Genomic DNA, 20,768 nt, shown 5'->3' with positions numbered 1-20,768 from the left:
AAGGGTGCAGTTGTGGATAGCGGGAGTCTGCTGAGGGCCACAATTCCGTAGTCTATTCGAGGGATGACTAGAGCTTGTACAGCAGTTTGAAAGTCTTCGGCAGGGAGGAAAGGTTTAATTTTCCTCAGTGTGTTGATTTGGAAATTAGCTGCTTTTGTGGCTTTGCTGACGTGCTGCTGCATGTTGAGCTTGGCGTCGAGTGTGATGCCTAGGGATTTCGCCGAGTCCACGATGGTAGGTTGGACATCGAGTGCTGTTAGGTTATTGAGCCATGTTTGGGTGGTGGAAGTTTTCGTCGGGGGTGAGATGAGTAGGAACTCGGTTTTCAGAGCATTTAGTTTGAGGTGATTATCTGCCAGCCAAGATTGAGTGTTAATAAGCGTGGGATTCAGATGTTTGATATCTTCCGGAGATTGTAGCTTTAGGTAGAGTTGTGTGTCATCGGCGTACATATGGAATTGGACATTGGAAGCTTGAAGTAAGGTGGCGAGCGGTTCCATGACGAGGTTGAACAGTGTGGGGGAGAGGGAGGATCCTTGTGGAACACCCAGATCTGCAGGCACAGGTGTGGATAGCACATTGTCGATCTTGAACTTCTGTGACCGATTGTGAAGGAAGGACGAAAACCATTTGAGAACAGTTCCCGATAGACCCATTCTAGTGCTTAGCAGCTCCAGCAAGTTCTCATGTTTGACCGTGTCAAATGCTGACGAGAGGTCCAGAAGGATGAGGAGGCAGGACTCATTGCGATCTAGAATTTGGAGGGCGTCATCAATTATGTGTGTCATAGCTGTTTCCATGCTATGTTTCGCTCGGAAGCCTGATTGATGAGGGTTGAGGAGGTCAAATTGGTCAATGTATTTAGTTAGTTGTAGTTGGACACATTTTTCCAGCAGCTTGGCCAGGGTGGGGATATTGGTGATGGGCCGGTAATTGTTTAGGTCAGACGGATCAGCTGTAGGTTTCTTGAGTATAGGCGTGACTTGCCCCACCTTGAGGGAGTCCGGAATGAGGCCTTGTTGCAGGGAGCTGTTGATGATTTTGGTCCAGAGAGGGAGGAGCAAGGGGATGAAGTCTTTTACAGCATTAGCAGGTAGGGGGTCTGTGAGGTGATTAGAGGGCTTCAAGGTGCAGAGCAGTTTGCGTATTGCTTCTCATATTATTAGAGCAGCAGGGGCATTGACCTGAGAGGGCTGGAAAGACGCTCCCGCTCCGACCAGGGAGTCTGTGGGGGTTTCTCCAGCCCGGCTGTTCAATGCAGCCAGGCTGGAGAAACCTAAGTGCACATATGTGTTTTGGTCAGCTTGACAGCCAGTCAAACACATATGCATTCTTAGGGAGTGCACATGGCACTCCTCTTCCCCATGCCCCAGCCCGGACTTCCCTGCACAAGCTGGCTCAGAGCCAGCAAATGAAAAATAAAATGATGCTAGTACATTGTTTTATTTTTCATTTGCAGCTGCAGATGTGTGATATGGTGAACTATTAAAAATACAAGATAATATCATTGCAACTTTAGGTTCTGTAAAGTTGCTCAGTACTAATAGGTGTTAATTAGTACTCATCCTAGCACACTCAGAAAAATGAATATTCGATGTAGCTCTGCAGGGATTCAAATTTGATGTTTTTTGCATTACGTACAGGTCTTTGCACCTGAGGTGTAGTTCCAGTATTTGACATTGAGACTTGCAGTATATTACACACATACACACCTCTCAACAAGCATTAGCAATGGTAATTGGTCTGGCTTTAAAGGAATGTTGTATGATAATGTGGAGCATTATAAGTAGATAGCCTGGGAATGAATATGTATGTATGTGGAAGCAAAGAACTATAGAATAATAATGGTGTAGGTTAAAAGGTTAGGTCACAGTTGAACTGTCAAGCCAGCCTTAAAATCCATGGAGGTTAACTTACTGCTCTCCTCCCAATTGTGTTGCTGCCAGAGAAAAATAACATAAGTTAGTTATCTGAGACACTTTAAAATCATTACAATGTCGTGTGTGCCTCTAATGTTCAAGATCAGGCATCTGGATGAATTAAAAAAATGATCGTAGCTGTATGGATGGCAAGCACTATTTTGTGGATCCACATAACGTTTGCCTAATCAAAACATGTATCCTAGCTTCTAACATGTGGGCAGAGCCAAAGCCCCTCTGCTGATGATTCCCACGTAATTGTCTGGTAACAGCTGCTCTTTTAAACCAGTCCATAAAAAGGTTGTTCTAACATTCTGACCATTCTTCTCTGAAAAGATAGCATTTAATATAGATTTGTGAGCTCATTTTTTAGAGGTTGGTTAGAATACAATGCCAAGTGTGATGGCTGGGCATTAGGGAAGATTCACCTTGAGGGTCAAGAGAAGGTAACAAATGTGATGCCATGTCATTGGACAGATGATGGGAACCGGAGGTGAATGAAGAACTTCATCTTGTTGTCTAGGATCTAGGGGTCCTGTTGTGGAGTCTCTTCAAAAGTCATTTTCTGATTACCTCATTGTGAAAACTCCCAAAGCATTTTCATTAATACCCACTTGAGAGACCTACGTCTACCTGTGCGATCTATGCTCTGTGCAGAGGCAATTCCTTGAATCTTGAATTAAACTGTACAGTGCAATACTCAATACTAATCCGGTTGATATTGCACTCCTTGGTGGGCCTATCTAGGACATGATGCTTCTGGGAAAGAGGGTAACGTGGCATATTAAATATGAATGAATTAATGTTCATAGGAATTCTTCATTGAAAACACAAGCTACAGCAAACCATCAGATATCCACGATTTTCTGATAAATTTGAGATTCCCTAAATAACGATGGCAATGAAAGTAGCAAACACAGAAAGGGGTTAATTATTCTGTAGAAGAAAACTCAAAGCTCATAACTAGAGAGCAACCCCCAAATATAATCAACAAGCATCCTACTGCCCCACACCACTGATCCTAAAAACAAAAATTTAGGATAGACGACAGCCCACAAACCTCCTTCTCACCAATCAAATAATACACTCTCCAAATAGGAACATAATTACCCTGTTGTCCCCCATTATATACAAACCATCAAGGTTCAGGCAATCTCTTGGTTACTCTTCCTTCAACACACACTCCTCCTTCACTCAACAAACTCCAACACATATCCACCAGCAGAAGACCCTTTGTAAACACCCACCTTAATATAAATATCATGAGGTCTCCGCAAGAATAGACCATCAGAACACTACAAGGCAGAGCATAGACTAAGTGCAGCCAAGGTATCACTTCACTTCAAATATAAGTGCACTCAACCCTTACCCCACTGCAGTGGTCTTCAAACTTTTTTATTCTGCCTCTCATCTGGCCCCACCTCAAACATTTTCACAATTATTCTGTTAAATTGGCAATGTTTAAATATGTCTAGACTTATATAAACATTACGGTTAAGTTCTGTTACCGTATTAGAAACTCAATCAAATACATATTTGCCAAACATACTGTTCTGGTCAGGCAGGCCTTACTAACATGTATCAGGATCCATGGTGTGATTATTAGGAATGGGGTGGGGGTTTTGAAGAATATTTGGATAAGACTTCTTTTGGCCTGGAGCCTAGCGCCCCACCCCGGGATCACTTGAGGCCAGCCAGTTTGTAGACCTCGCCCTACGGCAAGAGTGTATCCAAGACCGATAAATACAGAACTCTGTTAGCATCCCTCCAAGGGTCTACAAGTCTTCCCTAAATCGCCTCATACTGTGGAATCCTACAGTTTCATTTATAAATAATTTTTTCATACAAAGCCATATCAAACATATCCTTCATCTAAGGCATCTAATACCAGCAACGTTCCGGTCCTCCAGTATGCAATCATGTAATTTATTTATATTGGTGCTTTTGGAAGTGCCACGCATTTACTTGCAGCCTCAATGGATTTTTAGATCAAGGAACTAAAGTATAAGAATTTCAGATAGGATCAAAAAGTAGATTGAGTCCAAATGGATGCAAGATATGGACCCTTAGCTGGTATTCCTGTGTGCCATCATCTATTGTTGTAAACGTATAGCAAAGTATCAGCCTGAACAGTTCGGTCTAAAGGATTTTCCCAAAACAGAGGTGGTTAAATATAGCTCTCAAACTAGAATTCAGTGAGCCCCAGTGTCTAGGCCCCTGTTTTCTCAGATCCACCTCCATGTTCATCATCTAAAAGGATTGATGTTGTGGAAGGTGCAAGCTAGGCAATGGGCAGATTCCTAGCCACACTGTAGAGGCAAACCACATTTTGAAAGTAGCTGGTTCCAGTTGCTCCATTAGGTCTTGTGGATGGTGCAGAGTATTTTGTACTTGGATTTCCCTAGGAGCCAGCAGAGTGCTTTCGAGACTTGAGGCTAGTTTAGATGGTAATGTTCCAAAGATTTAGTAATGATTTTCCCACCTCATACTGAAGTCTTTGTAGTGTACCCCCCCGCATGTAGCGCTCTAAAATGTGTTATTGAGCAGTACCAACTGTGACGTTGGGAAAGGGATGGATCGACGGATAAGCTCTGAAACTATAGTTTTAGCAAGAGCATCCATTAATTTTGTTATGTAATTTGGATTTGAAGAGTGCTGCTTTTCACCCATGAGGGAATCTAGGCGCTGGGTAGGTGAGAGTAGGTGTGTGGTGAGGCTGGTCGTAAGCAAAGGCAGTCTCAATGGTCCCTGAAGAAGAAGAATTGAGAACCCAGTTCTTCAGTTTCTTGTGGAATTCAAGAAGTGGAGGAGGAGGCAATTTCAGAACTTGGCGGCTTGGTGGGAGATTGATAGACTTCCTGTTTTGCTTCTGTGGATGCCGGGTGTGTGCGCATGAGTGAGAGTGAAGCTGATCGAAGCGGTCTGGTGGTATGGTGGAAGTGAAGCTGGTGATTGAAGTCGCGGGTCCTGTATTGTGTAGTGACTTGAATTTTCTTCCTGGAAGTTATTGAACACGCTTTTCTTAAGTATTCACATTATTGTTGCGTTGAGGACCATGGTGAAGAGAGTTCTAGCACATTCAAAATAACTTGCATTCGTTGTGCTTGACGTATGGAAATCAGCAACTCAGTGAATTTTCAAGTCAGCGCATTAAGTTTGGTGCAAATACGTTTCTGGGTCAGATGCTCAACTTTTCGCAGATTTTAAACTCGTGTTCAGCACACATTATGCGTTTTTCATCGCCTTCTGCATATAGCGTGTACATTATGTGTGAAGAGAGACAGCTCTAATTGGGAACGTCTCCTCTCCTTCGGCCATGCTGAGATTATAACTGGAAATATTCCACGTGTCTTTCCGCGCAGGCGTCTCGTGCCAACCCCTTATTTCACAGTCTCGCGCTGTTTGTGACACGGCCCACACAGCCCTTTCTTCTCCTCCTGACTTTCTGCCATCAGCATCTTGCTGCCTGCGTATTTTTCACAGCTGTTACAGATTGCACTTTTTGTAACTGTGTGTGAGTGGACTTAATTTGTAATATATAAATAAAAACAAGTGCAGGAGCCCTTTCAGCTGCTCTTCTGAATGCAGTGGTTGCTGAGTAACATCTCGGCATAGCATTGATTCCATCTTTCGCGTTTTCCTTTCAGTACCATTTACTTCCTCTTTCTTAATCTCACTCTTCATAGTACTAAACAGAAAGCAGGGATGAAAATGAACTATTTTCGTTTCTTCCTTTTCTGACCCCGCCCTCCCCCACCCTTTCTTGCTTTGGGTCAGAGGCTGGCAATGAAAAATGTCAGTTCCTCCTGCAATGAACAGTACAAATTAAGCACTGGCTCATAATCTACATTAAACTTTCGACGGGCCTTTTGAGGGTTCACCAACCCATTACATCCTCGTCCGACCTCCCCGTTATGGTCTTCTATGAGCGTCAGCACCTCCCCGCAGCCTTAATCAAGCAAAAAAAACAAAACACAGCTCCCATCTCTTTCCTCTAGGTCACACCCACAACCTGTGGGATATAAAACATCTGACATCACACCCAGAAATCAGGGAGGGAGGGATGGGAACCAAGACTGTGACGAGGAGGTCGTAGACTCTGAGTAATGAACCTTATCGGTAAGTAACCGGGCATCCGTTGCTCCACTCTGACTGCAGCACCTGCAGTTTGATCCTAAGGCTAAGGCCAACTAATTTAAATAAGCAGCTCACCCTGGCGTCCACCTTGCTTTCCTCTTTGTAACAAAAGCAAACCTTGCTGGGGATAACCACCTCAAACCCAACTGAGCACGTGATTCATTGTTTGATGTAACTCTTATGTTTTCAAACTTCCTTGTTTTTCTGTTTGCTCCAAGCTGCTTGTTTGTTTCTTTTTACTTAATTGAGCCATCTAGATTTTGATAAAGTCACAGCAGTTTAACCTAGAACTACCACCCAGCTGAATCACAACAATCCTTGACCTCTCTGCATCTTATTTGATGGACTGCTGGAATCCATAGCATGGATGTGCACCGTAGGTCCAGGAGGCTTACATACATGCCAGATTTTCTGGATGGCTACTGACTATTGATTCCTATATATAGCCTTATTCAATGGACTGTGGGATTTGACTGTATTCAATGGGTGTGGAGTTACTGTTCTGGATACCTCAATGAGCAGTATCTACTGGATGCTGTATTACGGCCCCACTTCGAGTTTTCCACTTCAGAATGGGGCTAACATGGTAATGCTACTATTTTTTAGGTCTCGGCCTGCGAAAGACTGCGCTCATGCACAGTCGAGCTGGCGAGATTGAATGACATAGAGGGATTTTCACTAGTGAGGTTAAGCCCCGTCCCTCATTTCCATTGGCTGGTGTCACCGTTCATGCTAAACAGTGGCCAGCCATTGGAGAAGAGGTCCTAGTGACGTTCTTCTTTCTTTTTAAGACTCGTCCTTTTCAGACTGACTTACTTGACTTACTGCTGGCGTAAAAGGTTTCTTATCTTCTTTATGGGTCCAGATGGCTCCATAAAGAAGATAAGGAACCTTTTATGCCAGCAGGAAGTCAGGCACTTGTTTTACTGGGAGGCAAGCTTGTTTCATTTTCGCGTTACACATGAGGCAATTTCTTCCCGTCCCCCCCCCCATCCCCGCGGTCTGGTGCCTTCTTGCTCCCCATCCCTCCCCCCCCCCTGCAGTCTGGTTGCCTTCTTGTCCGCCTGCCGCCCCCCGTCCTCCCCGTTCGTGCCTTCAAATGCTTGTTTGTACTGTACTGACTGACGCTTGGCGTAGTGCGTTAGTAAGAAACTGATCAGGGTTTGGTATTATACATATTTCCTCAATTGGTTAAAGCGAGCACTTGCATCGTGGCGAGAATTGTGGTAAAAATGGGTGGTGGTCGCGGTGGTGTATTACAAGCTGGATGCTGCGTTTAGTAAGGAAGAAATTTAATGACGGCTTGCAATGCGACTTTATTTGCTCTCGAGTAATGGTTTCAATTTTACGTTACGAGCGAGGCAATTTCTTCGAGTCCCTCCCACCCTCTCTCCCGCAGTTCGGTGTCTTCTCGCTCCCCGTCCCTCCCCCCCCTCAGTCCGGTTGCCTTTTTAGCTTTACACGTGAGGCAATTTCTTCCCGTTCCCCCCCCCCAGTCTGGTGCCTTCTCGCTCCCCCCTCCTCAGTCCAGTGCCTTCTCGCTCCCCCCCCTCCCTCCCTCCCCCCCTGCAGTCTGGTTGCCTTCTTGCCCTCCCGCCGCCCCCCCGTCCTCCCCGTTAGTGCCTTCAAATGCTTGTTTGTACTGACTAACCATTGGGGTAGTGCGTTAGTAAGATACTGATTAGGGTTTGGTATTGTACATATTAACGTGCCTCTCCCTCCTCATGCCTCTCTTTTACCCTCTTCAGTGCCCTCTCCCACTCTACTCTCTGTGCCCCCCCCGCAGGCACCCCTCGTTTTCCTCTCTCTCTGCCTGTTTACTGCCTCTCACTTTCTCGGTTTCCCCCGCCCTGCTCTTTACCTCTCCCTGACTCTTTTCTGTGCCTCTCCAAACTGTCCCCTGTGCATCCTCTGCCTCTTTCTCTCTTTCCACCCCACCTCACGTCCCTCTTTTTATTTAAATCCAGTGTTGTCTGAGTTTCCTCCATTCTCCCCTTTGAATTTAATGACCCATAAATGCCTACTTTCTCTGCCTTTCCCGTTCTCTCCCCTCCTCGCTTTCCTTTCTTTCTCTGCCCCCTCGTCTCTGTTTCTCCCTCCCGCCCTGTTTACTGTTTCTCTCCCTCTCCATGCCTCTCTGTGCCTCTCCCTGTCTCTCTGTGCCTCTCCCTCTCTGTGCCTCTCCCTCGCTGTGCTTTCCCTCTCTTTGCCTCTCTCTGTCCTGGCTTTCTCCCTTGCCCCTTCTGCTTCTTCCCCTGCCCCCCTCTCACACCCGCCTCCTCTCGCTCCCTCGCTGCGTTTTAATGACCAGTAAAATGGCATCTTTCATTGACGATCTTTTGGTGGTGATGAGCCGCGTGGAAGTCTGGTTCCGCCTTCCTCCCTCCCTCGGTGATGATGAGGAGGAGACCTGCCCCCCCCTCCCCTGCTAACGGCCTCGTTACTGGACGATGAAAGCGTGGCCTAGACCCAGCCACCCTGTCACCTCACCTGCGGCCCATCTCACCTGCCGCCCACCCCACCCCCACAGGGCCATTTTCTTTTGACAAAAATTATCAATCCATGCAGCCAGCCTCAGGCCAAAGATTTGTCGGACGACTTCGAGCAAGGAAGAGGCATATATAACTTACATACTTATTCATTCGTTCTTTCATTTGTTTACGTATTTATTTATTTTTTTTTTTTTTTTCAGTTTAATAAGTTTTTATTTTGCGTAAAAAAAAAAAAAATAATACAACAGAATATAACAGCATGACATAGATCAGAACCAATATGAGACAATCATGAAAGATAAGTGGAGATGAAAAAAAGAAAAAAAAAGGTTCAGATAAAATATGAAATGGAAGACAATAGTAGAGAGAAAGAAAGAGAAGAAAAGAAAAGAGAAAAAGAAGAAGAGAGAAAGAAAAGGGGGAAAGGTTAGGGAGGGGGAGAAGAGGATAAGAAGGTAGAGAAAGGTAGCCAGGTAAGATCAGATTTGATTTTTAAGGTGACAGAAGTAGAAGAAGCAATTGCAATTCTGTGCTCATCGCATACAAAATTCCACCAGGTATGCACAGACAATTTAGAGTTATCCTTCCAGCAAGACAAAATTACTTTGAAAGCAGTTGCAATGAGAAGATCAAACAATTTAGCGTTATACGAATGTAAGTCCAAAACTTCAGATAGGGAACCTAAATAAATATGCAACGATGAAAAAGGTTCAGATAAATGAAAAATACGCATGCAATATTTCCAAACTGCGTTCCAAAAAGTGAAAACTGATGGGCATTCAAATAAGAGGTGAGTGAGTGTGCCAGGGAGAGATGAACAGGACCAACAAAGGTGTTTACATATTTATGTACAATAAAACCATACATCGCCAGCAGCCCGTTGCCGTGGAGATCAGAATGCCACCTATAGACAAGGTTGTGGCCGTTGTGGAGGGCTTTGCTGGACTTCTCTTTCGGGTTGTGTAAGATGCTGGACCCTCCCATTAGAGGCCGCTCAGCCCGAGACACAGAGATCATACCTGCGAGCGGTCACACCGAGGAGAGGAACCCGGAGGAATGTGCAGGTACGGGTGTGAGTGCAGCAGCTTGTGACGGTTGGACGAAGTAATCAGAGCAGAGAAATAGCCTTCTCTGGGGGGGAAGGGGAAAGAAGTAAATCGTGTAGGCTGGGCTTTAAGTGGGTTGAAAAAAACTGGGGGTCTCTCAAAAGGGCGTGGCCAATATATTTAAGGGCGTGGTTTAAAAACATGTAAACTAAAAGTCTTTGCTTAATAGTACAGTGTGCCGCCCGACCTGTATTTTGCTGTTTCTGTCATTACACCCAGATATATGATAAAAGTAACATATCTATAAGACTTTGTCAATAGTCGTTAGTTGCATAAGATAAATAAGCAGCAACTATGGGTTGCATATAATATTGGACAAGCTTCGACTTAAAGCCCTGGTGACACCAAGACAATGTTGCTGCTCCTTAGTTACAAAAGGAGAAGGAAAATCCAGAGAGAAAAGGACTCTTTAAAGGATTCCCCTTCCCCTACAACGCTCACCTGGCATGACCTCATGCCGTAACTTCTCCACTAGTGAGAAGTGAGCATGCACATGTCAATGCTCAGCTATTGCCATTATAAATGACAATGCCATTTATATATCTGTTTTCAAAACCAACACATAAATAAAAAATTTGTCATTTACAATGCCTATAGCTCTAACTTTTGCAAAAGCGACACCGTTGCATTGTAAATGCTTGTTCCCTCTATTTCCGAGGTGCAGAACTTGGTATGTTGTGTGTTTTTCCTCACAACAATGTAACCAATTTGCAGGAGAGAAAAAACGCCGTATTCAGTAATTTTCACCCAATGTGTAATCTCATTTTGTGTAAAAACTTCTGTGTGCGTCTGAATCAGGATTTTTGTGACGCTTAAAATGGTAGCCTTAGATTCATTGCATGTACATGTACATGTACAATGCATGTTATTTGTTAATCTGGTGACCTTGAGTCCACTGCTTTTTTTTTTCTTTCTTTTCTTTTTAGATGCATGACTTTATTTACTTTGTTTTGATGAATAATGGTACTCTTTTTTCCAATTATCAGTGAAAGAAAAACCATGTATATGCTGGCAAAGTATGGCAGTGTGCATTGCATCGTAATTTAAGAAGGCATAAGCACCCAGGACGAAAATAAAAATGCCCCCGTCCCAGATGCTTTAAATTTGAGCATAAATCCCCGTGCTCTTTATAAGGCAAAGTGAATCCAAGTGGGTGAGAATTTACTCTTTACAGCAAACACATTTTTGCCTTGGTTGTACCTTAATTTTTTATTGAGGACGGACACTTAATTATTTAAGTCGTCCCGGTTTTTTGAAGAAGAGCAAATTGCTAAGCATAACAAAATTCAGTAGTGTATTACTGATTTATCTGCCTATCCTTCTCTGATAACGATAGCTCTGTTAAGGGATTATTCCAATACAATAAAAAAAAATCCTTATGCCCTGGCATATTAAAAGTCAGAATCAACATAATTTAATAGCCTAAGCAACAGCAAAAACCTAACAGTTTCTCTAGTATGCATCACTTGCATCAATTTTTCATAAGAGTTGGTGTTGAAAACATTATAGAACAGCGATCGGATTAAGGGCCCCATGCATCAAACTAAAAACCGGTCGTAAATGGGCAGATTCTCAGACTCTGCCCCTTTGCGACCGGTATATTTGCATTTTGGATGCATCATCCCAAATGCAAAAATCAGAAATTGTGATTGCATTTAAGGAATAGCAAATTGCAATTCCTTAAATGCAATGCTAGAAGCAATTTAAAATAGCAATTTTTCTATTAGGGGTCACAAATTACCAAAATATAAAATAGGTTGGTCATTTGCAAAAACTTTGAAAAATGCACTAAAGTGCCTTTTTCAAAGTTACATGTTACACACACACATGCCCTTGGGGCATGTGTGTGCCCAGCATGGGTGCACATTACAATTTCAGGGGTGCAACAGGGTGTCCCTTCGACACCCTTGCACCCTTGAAATTGCATGCGCAATTTGCGAATACCTAATGGGTACTCGCAAATTGCACATGCAATTCCCATTCATTCCTATGGGTGGAAAGCCATTTCTTAATTGCAACTCGCAATTTGCGAGTCACAATTAAGGAATGTTTAGGAATCGCTATTTTTATAGCGATTCCTACATGCATAGGCTGTTGCGCTTCCTTAGTAATCGTAATTGAGGAATCTCAAAAGCCTTCCTTGATGCATGTGCCAGTTAGTTCTTAAAATGTTAGCATTCTTTAGGAGAATCCAAATCGAACATCCAGACTGATGTTCAGGATGCTCGGATCCATGCCAGATTTCAGGGTATGAAGTAAGTTTATATACAGTGATGCTAGGCATCCCATTTACACGGGCAATACGTATCCATAAATCAGTCATTGGCAAAGCCAATAGGTCTTGCATTTGGGACTTATTGGCTTTGCTAATCACATTTGTGAATCACAACTAAAAACAAAAGGAAACAAAGGAGAAATGATGTAGCAGCCTCTGCTGGTTCCTTTGGAAGAGACACACATTTGTGAAGATGTATGCGCGTGTATGCCCACAGAAACAAAGGAAGAATAGCCAGACCCCTAAAGCCATGCACAGGAAGGGAAAGGATCAGGCAGCTGTGTCAGGGATGGAGCTGAGACTCTCAGAGAATCTTTGTCCACAGACAAATTGAAGTTGCCTTATTTGATTGTTCCAGAATTCTGTGCAGGAGGGTTTGGGACTGAAGTGTCGTGATTTAGCACACTAAGATTGGCCAGTGGTTCCTGGTTTCTAGAACTTTTCACCTCTACTTTAAATCCCCTGCACAAGAGAGAGACAGCTGAGATGACACTGGATGTTGAAGTGACGATAACAGAAGATGCCCAGCTGGAAGCAGAAGCCACCAGCTTTCCTGCAAGGTTGAATAGTGGGATTTTGTCTCCAGCTGACTCCCAGGACGAGGATGGGTCTCTCCAGGGCTGATAGCAATGGCCCCTTTATGTCCCCTTAGAAACAGTTGGGCACATGGGTCTAATTAAAGGACTCTGGATGGTTTGTCTGGATTATTTTGTGGACTGCCCCTTGACTCTGCTGCTGACACCTAGGTGTCTTGCAAGACTGCTAGAAGGTCCTGGGTCCTAGGGAGTGTGACATACATGGAGGTTGTTCTGCAGACTGGGTGAAGTGTGGGTGTGGAAGTTGCCCCCCAAGCAGAAAGCGTCTCAGGAGTGCAGACAGAGGACCGGTCTGACACATGTAGCCAGTAAACCCATCTTCCTGCAAACAAAATGCCCTTTAGGGGCCAGGAGGCCTAAAGAAAATGCTCTTGGTAGCTAGGGCTGGCCTCAAGGAGCACAACAAGCCCAGAACCATCAAACTCAGATCTATGGTTTGGAGTTATCTACCTTTAAAGCTCGGGACCACAGGGGAGCCCAAGCACAAAATCAAACGCCTGGCACCTTGTGGCGATTTTTCAAGAAATTCCCCTGTGGTGAGCCAGTGCAAACCAGGTCATGCAACCTGTATCTTTAATTTGCCCCAGGAGAGGAGACATGCACGAGGCCCTGTCTCTGAATCCCTCTCTGAACCAGGTACCCCATTTCCCGAGGCCTGATGCATTTAAGTTTTGTTTGTTGGAACCCCTCCCCCTCTGGTTTTAAAGCAGAATCTGGAAGTCAGGTGCCCTGGGAGCATGGTATGTTATGTTATGTTTTATGTTATGATGAATTTATTGAGCGCACTGTCACCGTGAGTTTCCTGGCGCTGACGGACTTGGAAAAGGAAGGGGGGAAACAGAAAAGATGAGAGAAATTAGTGGGGGGGAGGGAAGAGTAGTGTTTTTAATGATTTCCTGAAGGAGAGAAGGGAGCAAGAAGACTTGAGTGAATGGCTGGTGCCCTTCCTGCCCGCTTGTCTGGACGGAGACAGGTGCACCATACCACTCGTGAGGCATGATCAGGCAAAAAGGTATGCCAGCTCTCATACTGTGTGTGTTGGGGGAACCAGTCAGTCAGTGCAGGAGTGGGCTCCCTGCACTGCCCACGTGGCACCCAAAGGCTGGGTGCCCCCTACAAGGAACAGGTGCACCCAGTTTACCAAAAATAACAAAACGGGAAGACACTACTCAGCACAAGTCTGTAGCCTCTCATTCAGTATACTACCCCAGTGCATGAAGCACCCCCTAATTCCCTGCTACAAGTTACATATTTGCATATTTTTGCCTGTTGTGGCCCCAGGAACCACCAACTGTCTTGTTGAAATGTGCTGTGCTGGGTTGCATAGAGTGCAGCAGCCCTCCAGAAAGGTTTTTTTTAAAAACACACCTTACCTCTCCCAGGGGTAGAATCTCAGAACCTGAGAGAGGCTTACCTTAATTTTAAAACACTTGTGGAGTTGGAGCTTTGGCTCTTGGTCTCTGTAGTGGGGGAACGCTTGTGGTTTGTCCTAAGGCTGCTGTTGTGGTCCAATTAAAATACATGAAAGACTGTTGAGAGACGTGTTGAATATAGTGCTTTATTGAAAATTGTAATGGCTGACAATTCAAAGTTTTACTCTATGATGAATGCTATTAACTATTGGTACCACCCCCATTGACTTAAATGGTGGGCCATAACATGTATTGTATATTGGTACTTCATTGGTGACTTAATACATGTGGCTACTTTTACTGCTGTATTGACACCATGACAAAGCCAGTAGGCGGCCCTAATTTATAATGACACCCCTTTATATTGTGATGTTGCATCTAGTATAGGTGGGGGTATTTTGGTAATAAGTTTCAGGACCCCTTAGGAGTATAATGTTATATAAGGGTGTCACCAAACGTATTTCAATATACCTGAATGTATATATTTGTAATGTAATGCATTGTATTTAGTAGAGTGTCTTCAATAAAGATACTTTTCCTTTTTATAAGGAAAAGCACTGACTGGCCAATGATTTATCATTGCAGTTGTTGTGTACCAGTGTGTTGGGGTTAATAGCCTACACCACCTCCCCTAAATAGGCCTTGGACTACTCTGCTTCGCTAACCTGAGAGTCAATTGCTACAATAAGGTACCGGTTCCCAGTAAAAAGACAATTGCAGACTTATTACTTGTGAAGTACTCACATCCTTCACATCTAATAACCCAATTTCTTGCGGTCTTGCACATATCGGGGGTATTACATCAAGAATGATTGACTGTAGGAAGAACCAGCATCTATTCCATAGGTTTCAAAAGCAGAAGATGGTAGCATAGGTTTAAAAAGCAGAAGACATGCTATAGGCAGTGCTTCATTTGAGCTGGTGAATTCAGGTCCGGCCACAGACACTTAGTTGTTTATGAATTGACAATTTGGGCCCAGGAGGAGGAAGATTAGATGGGCAAGATTAAGAAGCACCAAGAAAACAAAAGGAGACAAGGGCACCAGCAGCCTTCAGAAAGTGTTTAAGCATACTTTTGTTTGGACTGAAGACATAAAAAGACTGCAGGAGCTCCAGCGCCCCTGTGGAGGTTCGTGCCCTGCGAGTGGGCCCAGCTCCCACATGCTGAAGGCCGGCTCTGACCCCAACATTCAGCAGGGCCAGCAGTTGGTTTCTGTGAAAAACTCCTCCTCTTTTACAAATTAAGCACTTGGTTTAAAAAGTAGGAGATATACCGTAGGTTTAAATAGAATAAGAGAAACCATAGGTTAAAAGGCAGTAGATATATCATAGGTTTAAAAACAACTAGAAGTTACAGCATGGGATTAAAAGCAGAAGTTATACTAAAGGTTTCAAATTCAAAAGCTGAAGAGTTACTACAGGATTTAAAATGTGGCACAGATCTGCAAATAACATTTCTGTGTGTGATTTATGGCTGGTTGTAACACTTCTAATAAATGATAATCCTGCAATCATTTAGTGTCACAGGTAGGCTGGAAAGCTGTGATTTGTGCAGAATTGTATTAAAATGAAATCTCTACTCGTTAAAATAATAGACCATTAATAACTGAGATCAATTTCGCGTCAATGTCCAGGAAAATTTAATTTAGAGAATGTCATCTTTTTATAATTAATGGGGGATGTCTTAAAGTCGTATTGCTCGGAGTTTTGCAGTGTCTTTTTTACGGCATTTGCGGAGATATGTATATATATGCATTTGATACTGTTTAACCATTTTTTTAAATAGTTTTCTGCTGTTGGAATTTTTCCTGGAAACTGGATGCTTATGGCTTGCTTGAGAATGTCCTACTCTTTAAAGTATAGCCTAAATTTGGGCTGCGGAAAGGGAGTGAAAGCCTCCTCTCCAAAATGATCAAGGCACATGTATTCCATTTCTGGTAGTGTCTCTGGTGTACAGGGGAACCTTAAATAACTACTTTTTATACAGGAAAAGCACTTGACGTTACAGGTCTCCTTTTTCGGGACCAAAACACAATGTTGACATCTGCCTTTGCACCGGTTACCTCTACTTTTCACCTAGTTTCGGCCAAAGGAGGGAATTTAACAGTAAAGTCGGAGAATATTTTATATTTACATTACACTAATTTAGCTTCTAGTCAATAGATATTAGAAACAGAATGAATGCATATATAATTTAGGGGCCTAGGGTTGAAAGTGGCCCACCTCGTATGTGACAGATTCATGAAAATCATTGCCTTAGCTGCTTAACTGACTAATAATTTTAGGGTATTATTGTTGTTAGGGTCATACTTTAAAGTTACTACAGCAATCTTTATCGAAGGCTCTAATGTTAGCTGAAAGGTTATCATAATGATTTCTAAGAGTAATGCAATCCCTGATATTAGTAATTTTAGCCATGTGCTGATGTAGCCACAAAAGCATTTGTTTACATACAAAAGAAAAGGTACTAAGATGTGTATGCGTATATATATATATATATATATATATATATATATATATATATATATATATATGTATGTATATATATATATATATATGTATATATATATATATATGTATGTATATATGTATGTATTTGTATATACATGTGTGTATGTGTCAAAGCATTTGGAATTTAATGTTGTTTTCATTCGTCCCCATTTTCTGTTTTTCCCCATTTCCTATTCCATTCAGTATGGTTACTATGTGTTTAGAGAAAAGTTAAAATATCTAAGAATTACAAAAAATAGCAAACATCTTTGTTCTGAGGTGTATTCCCTTGTTTTATAAGGTGTTACACCTATAGCAGAGCAGTATGAAGGAATCCTTTTCTGAGATGAAACTTTTTAATAACATCATGAAATTGCAATCACTGCTTTGACGTTTTTGTTCCCTCTAGCTGGCTGACCACAACAGTTTGCCACGATATTACTCTAAGGTATAGAAATTTAACCTACATCTACTTACCTTTCAACCCTTGTTTCTGGGTTTGTGTTTCCTATATAATGGTGTTGGTTTTTTGGGGCACACCAATGGGCAATTTCCGGTATTTCTAGGAAGGCAATTGAAAGCAATAGTCACACGATTCCAAGATCAACTAAAACACGTTGCAAATTTGTAATAAAAGTACAAATTTGAAGGATGAAAGATATGCATAAAAATACTGATCTTGGCCCTGTTTGTCATAAAATGTATTTTAGCCAAAGGTGCAAAAATCTTTGGATAAAATGTTGACTTCAGTGTATGTGTTGCTTTCAGTGCCTGATTAGCACCTACCTCCTAAATCTATATTGTCATGGGAACTGCATTGTGATTGGTTGGGATGGAGCATTCTCAGGTAGATTGTTTTTCTCATACTTGCAGTCATTTCCATCTCGATCGGTCACCACGTGGTTGCCATGTTGGTTGTGACTCAGCGGGTAGATCTTTTCTTATTAAAATGGTCGATCCTCTTTTTGAGTGTTGTCAAAACTCCTGAACAGAAATAAGAAATCTAAAAGGCTTAGTTAACCCCAACGTTATTCTGCTTGGTTCCGCTTCTTTTCGGAATACTTAAAGCCATAATCTGACTCAGTGACTCTAGATGACAGTTAAAAACGTAGAAGTATATTGCACTTGAAATCACAGGTGCATACAAATGACATAACAAGCTCAAAAAGTCCTAATATTTGCAGAAAAATGTAAACTCCTGTGAGATGGCCAACTCTATATTGGTTCCGGCCACCGACATGTCTTGATCTTAACAAGAGGCAAAACCCTCAACCAAGAGAACACCTTGCTGGTCTTGGGTGGAGCAAAAATGGCCGAAAGCACCTTCTTTGGAAACAGGGTGCTAGAACTGAAAATGGAAATTATGCATCTTTTCCTATGTTCAGCAGTGAGACTTACATTCCCCACTATGGCTGTCTCCAGACTTGATTCTGGAAAGTTATTAAAGGACTGAATGATGGACTCTCTGCGCGTCTTATACGAATTGCAAGTGGTGCACTCTGTGGTGTGGTGGTTTTATTTTCTGTATGCACACAAAGATAATGAACAATAATGCATGCGGTTGAAGGATACTAACCGTTCTTTAGTGGTAAATTTAACACAGTGCATCCCTTCTTGGCTTTTTAATTGCATTCCACATTGAGCCAACAAACTGGGACTGCAACTCACGGTGGAAACATTCCCAACTCTGTCAGCGTTGCTTTTGAAGGATGCGCTTCTTTACAGTTCATGAACGTAATATGTACTGTTTCTCCGTTTGCTGTGGCTTCTCTCTTCACTTGATTTGCCCTCTCTTCACTTTCAGCCACTATTTGTACTGAGTCTCTACGTTTTTTACCTTATTGCGTTCATCGGTATCCTCTGTGGTGTCTCGATCCTCTTTATGCTCCATGTCTCCTCTATGACTTGTCACTCTATAAGTGTCCCATCTCATCTGTTTTCCACTATGTCCTCTCATCCTTTGTGCTCTTTCCTCTACTGTGATACCTCTCACCGGATTGCTTTTGCAGTCTCTCTTCCCTTTTTGCTTTTTCACGGTTTATAGTGTCCTATACTCCTTACTGATGTCTCTCTTTTGTGTTCTCGTCAGTTGTGTGGTCTCCCTTTTTTGCTTTCCCTTATTGTCTGTGCATTTTTGCTCACTGTTTATACTGCTTCTCCACAATGTCTTTTTCTCATAATAGGGGCTATCTTTCTTCTTCATTACCTCCCACCCGTTGCTCTTTGTCCCCATGTCCGTTCTGTTTCTCTCTCGCGTACTCCGTCTCTTGTGTTAGTGCATTTTATCTTCTTTTCCATACTCTCTCTATTCCACTATTCCCTTGTGCTCTCTCACTCATGCATTTTATTATGTCTCGTTCTTTTTATCCTCCAGGTCTGTCATAACTTGATCACCAAGCTTTGGTGCTCACATAAGACTCTTTGGTATTTGTCGTATGCATGTGCTGTTAGATAATTTCCAAGTCTCTTACCTCTATGCTTTTCATACAACTCCTGCACCCTATGAAGAGTCGCGCCAAATCCATCCTCTGGTTTGCTTACAGCAAGCATAGGGACTACTCTGTTGCCTAAATGCTGTTTAAAGTTTGAAACAATGAAATTTCACGTGGAACACTACTTATCTCGGCTCTACTGCTGATCTTTAGCCATCTTAATGAGAAGTTAGATTGGATCACTGAAAGACACTTGGGGTTTTAGGTACCTGGGTCTCTTCTCAGGATAAGCAGGTGAAGGCCTGTGGGTAACGCTCAAATTGCGATTATTTCTTTTGGGGTCTATTTGTACGAAAGCTTCTCTCTGAGTTACCTGGAATATCTTTGTTTCTGGCCTCTTCCCCTTCTATGCTTTATGATTAACTGCTGTTTCCTCAGTCTCCCTCTACCAATTGCCTCACACTCTGGTCACCTTAGCACCAATATTCCATCAGTTACATCACAGGACTACAACACTGGCTGACTCCAGACCCTTGTCCACCACTGCACTGGTCAGGTCTGTCATTCAGACTGGTATACAAACCAATAAAGGAAGACCCTGACCTCTATAGCTCTTGTTCAACACATAATTATCCACAGGTAGGGTTTTATAGTATAAAGGGAAACTTGCTCCCTGCTGTGTTACTGGCTATCAGGTTTACATGCGTTCAAGTGTTATGGTGCTAACAGGCAAGGGGGACCCTAACAACCCTTAAACTAGTGTTTGGAACTCCCAAACCCTGTACCACCTTTACCAAGTACCTGTGCACACATAAAATCATAACATATAGTATGTACAAATCATGAGCATGTGAGCAAAACAAAGACATTCGCCATGTTTTTTCTTGTTGGTTTAATGCTAGTTTGCATGGACATCAGCCGACACGTGTTTCATCAGAGTACAATCAACTCTGACTCTTCAGGGCCGAGTCTCAATGGATGAACGCGCTGGCCAATCACCCTGGACTGGTGATAATTCCAACCCGGCCGGGGTCTAGAAGGATCTTCAGGGTAGTCTCCCAAAATGGGACTCCAAATATCATGCTAACATTTATTATTCAATCCCAAAATTTAGAAGCGTGAATGGAGTATCAGTCAAACCGCTAAATATTCAAATTTTCATGAATGTCCACTAAGTCTGTATAATATTGAGAGGGCACGTGCAAACACGCCGGACGCAGGTCAGAAAAAGACGGGTGCATCTGATTGGAAGTATGAGCACGATGCGGGACCCTGTCACGGCGTGTAAACAGCTACCCGAATGCAGTTTCGCACGGAAGAGTCAGAGTTGATTGTACTCTGATGAAACACGTGTCGGCTGATGTCCATGCAAACTAGCATTAAACCAACAAGAAAAAACATGGCAAATTTCTTTGTTTTGTTCACATGCTCATGATTTGTACATACTATGTCTTGTTCAACACAGATTCCAATCCTGTAATAAAATCTGTATCGAGTGAATATACAGATGCACATTGTGTACCAATATTTCCGCTGCGTTGCCAGTTTCATCTGTGCAAGCACTAGAATTGTTACTATCAAAGTAAGTCACAATTAACACCCTCCCAATCAAGTAATTGGTATCAGTCGTTGTGCAAAATAGCAGAAGGTGCATGAATGACTCTTTTTGCCACCAATGGTACAGCCACATTACTTGCTTCCAGCCCAAATCTACTGTGTCTTACAAGGTATCCTTTGGTTGGGAACATCTCAATCCTAAACTTGATGTATAAGGTTCACTTCATTTCAGGATAAATTAAATTCAGGTAATGCTCAAACCCAGGTTAAACCTTATGCTGAAGCTACCCAGATTAAACCTTATGCTGAAGGTAGCATAATAGCAGGCTGCCTACTCCAGTGCTAGGGATTC

General features: G+C 42.8%; 1 protein-coding gene across 2 annotated transcripts in view; it reads left to right on the top strand.

The window, feature by feature from the left end:
* CCDC85C (coiled-coil domain containing 85C) overlaps window positions 1-20,768 on the top strand; it is a 335,280-nt gene that overhangs the window by 181,835 nt on the left and 132,677 nt on the right. Inside the window, exon 3 of one of the 2 annotated variants that reach the window (XM_078660142.1) lies at window positions 16,837-16,875. The exons of the other annotated variant lie outside the window; for it this stretch is intronic. Within the exon in view, the coding sequence (XP_078516268.1) occupies window positions 16,837-16,875 (39 nt within the window). The remainder of the gene's footprint in view (window positions 1-16,836; window positions 16,876-20,768) is intronic. 2 annotated transcript variants of the gene reach the window in all.

Source organism: Lissotriton helveticus, chromosome 9 (genome assembly GCF_964261635.1).
Source record: "Lissotriton helveticus chromosome 9, aLisHel1.1, whole genome shotgun sequence".
Lineage (NCBI taxonomy): Eukaryota > Metazoa > Chordata > Amphibia > Caudata > Salamandridae > Lissotriton > Lissotriton helveticus.
Note: the sequence above shows the minus strand (reverse complement) of the source record. Positions and strands in the feature narration are given on the sequence as shown.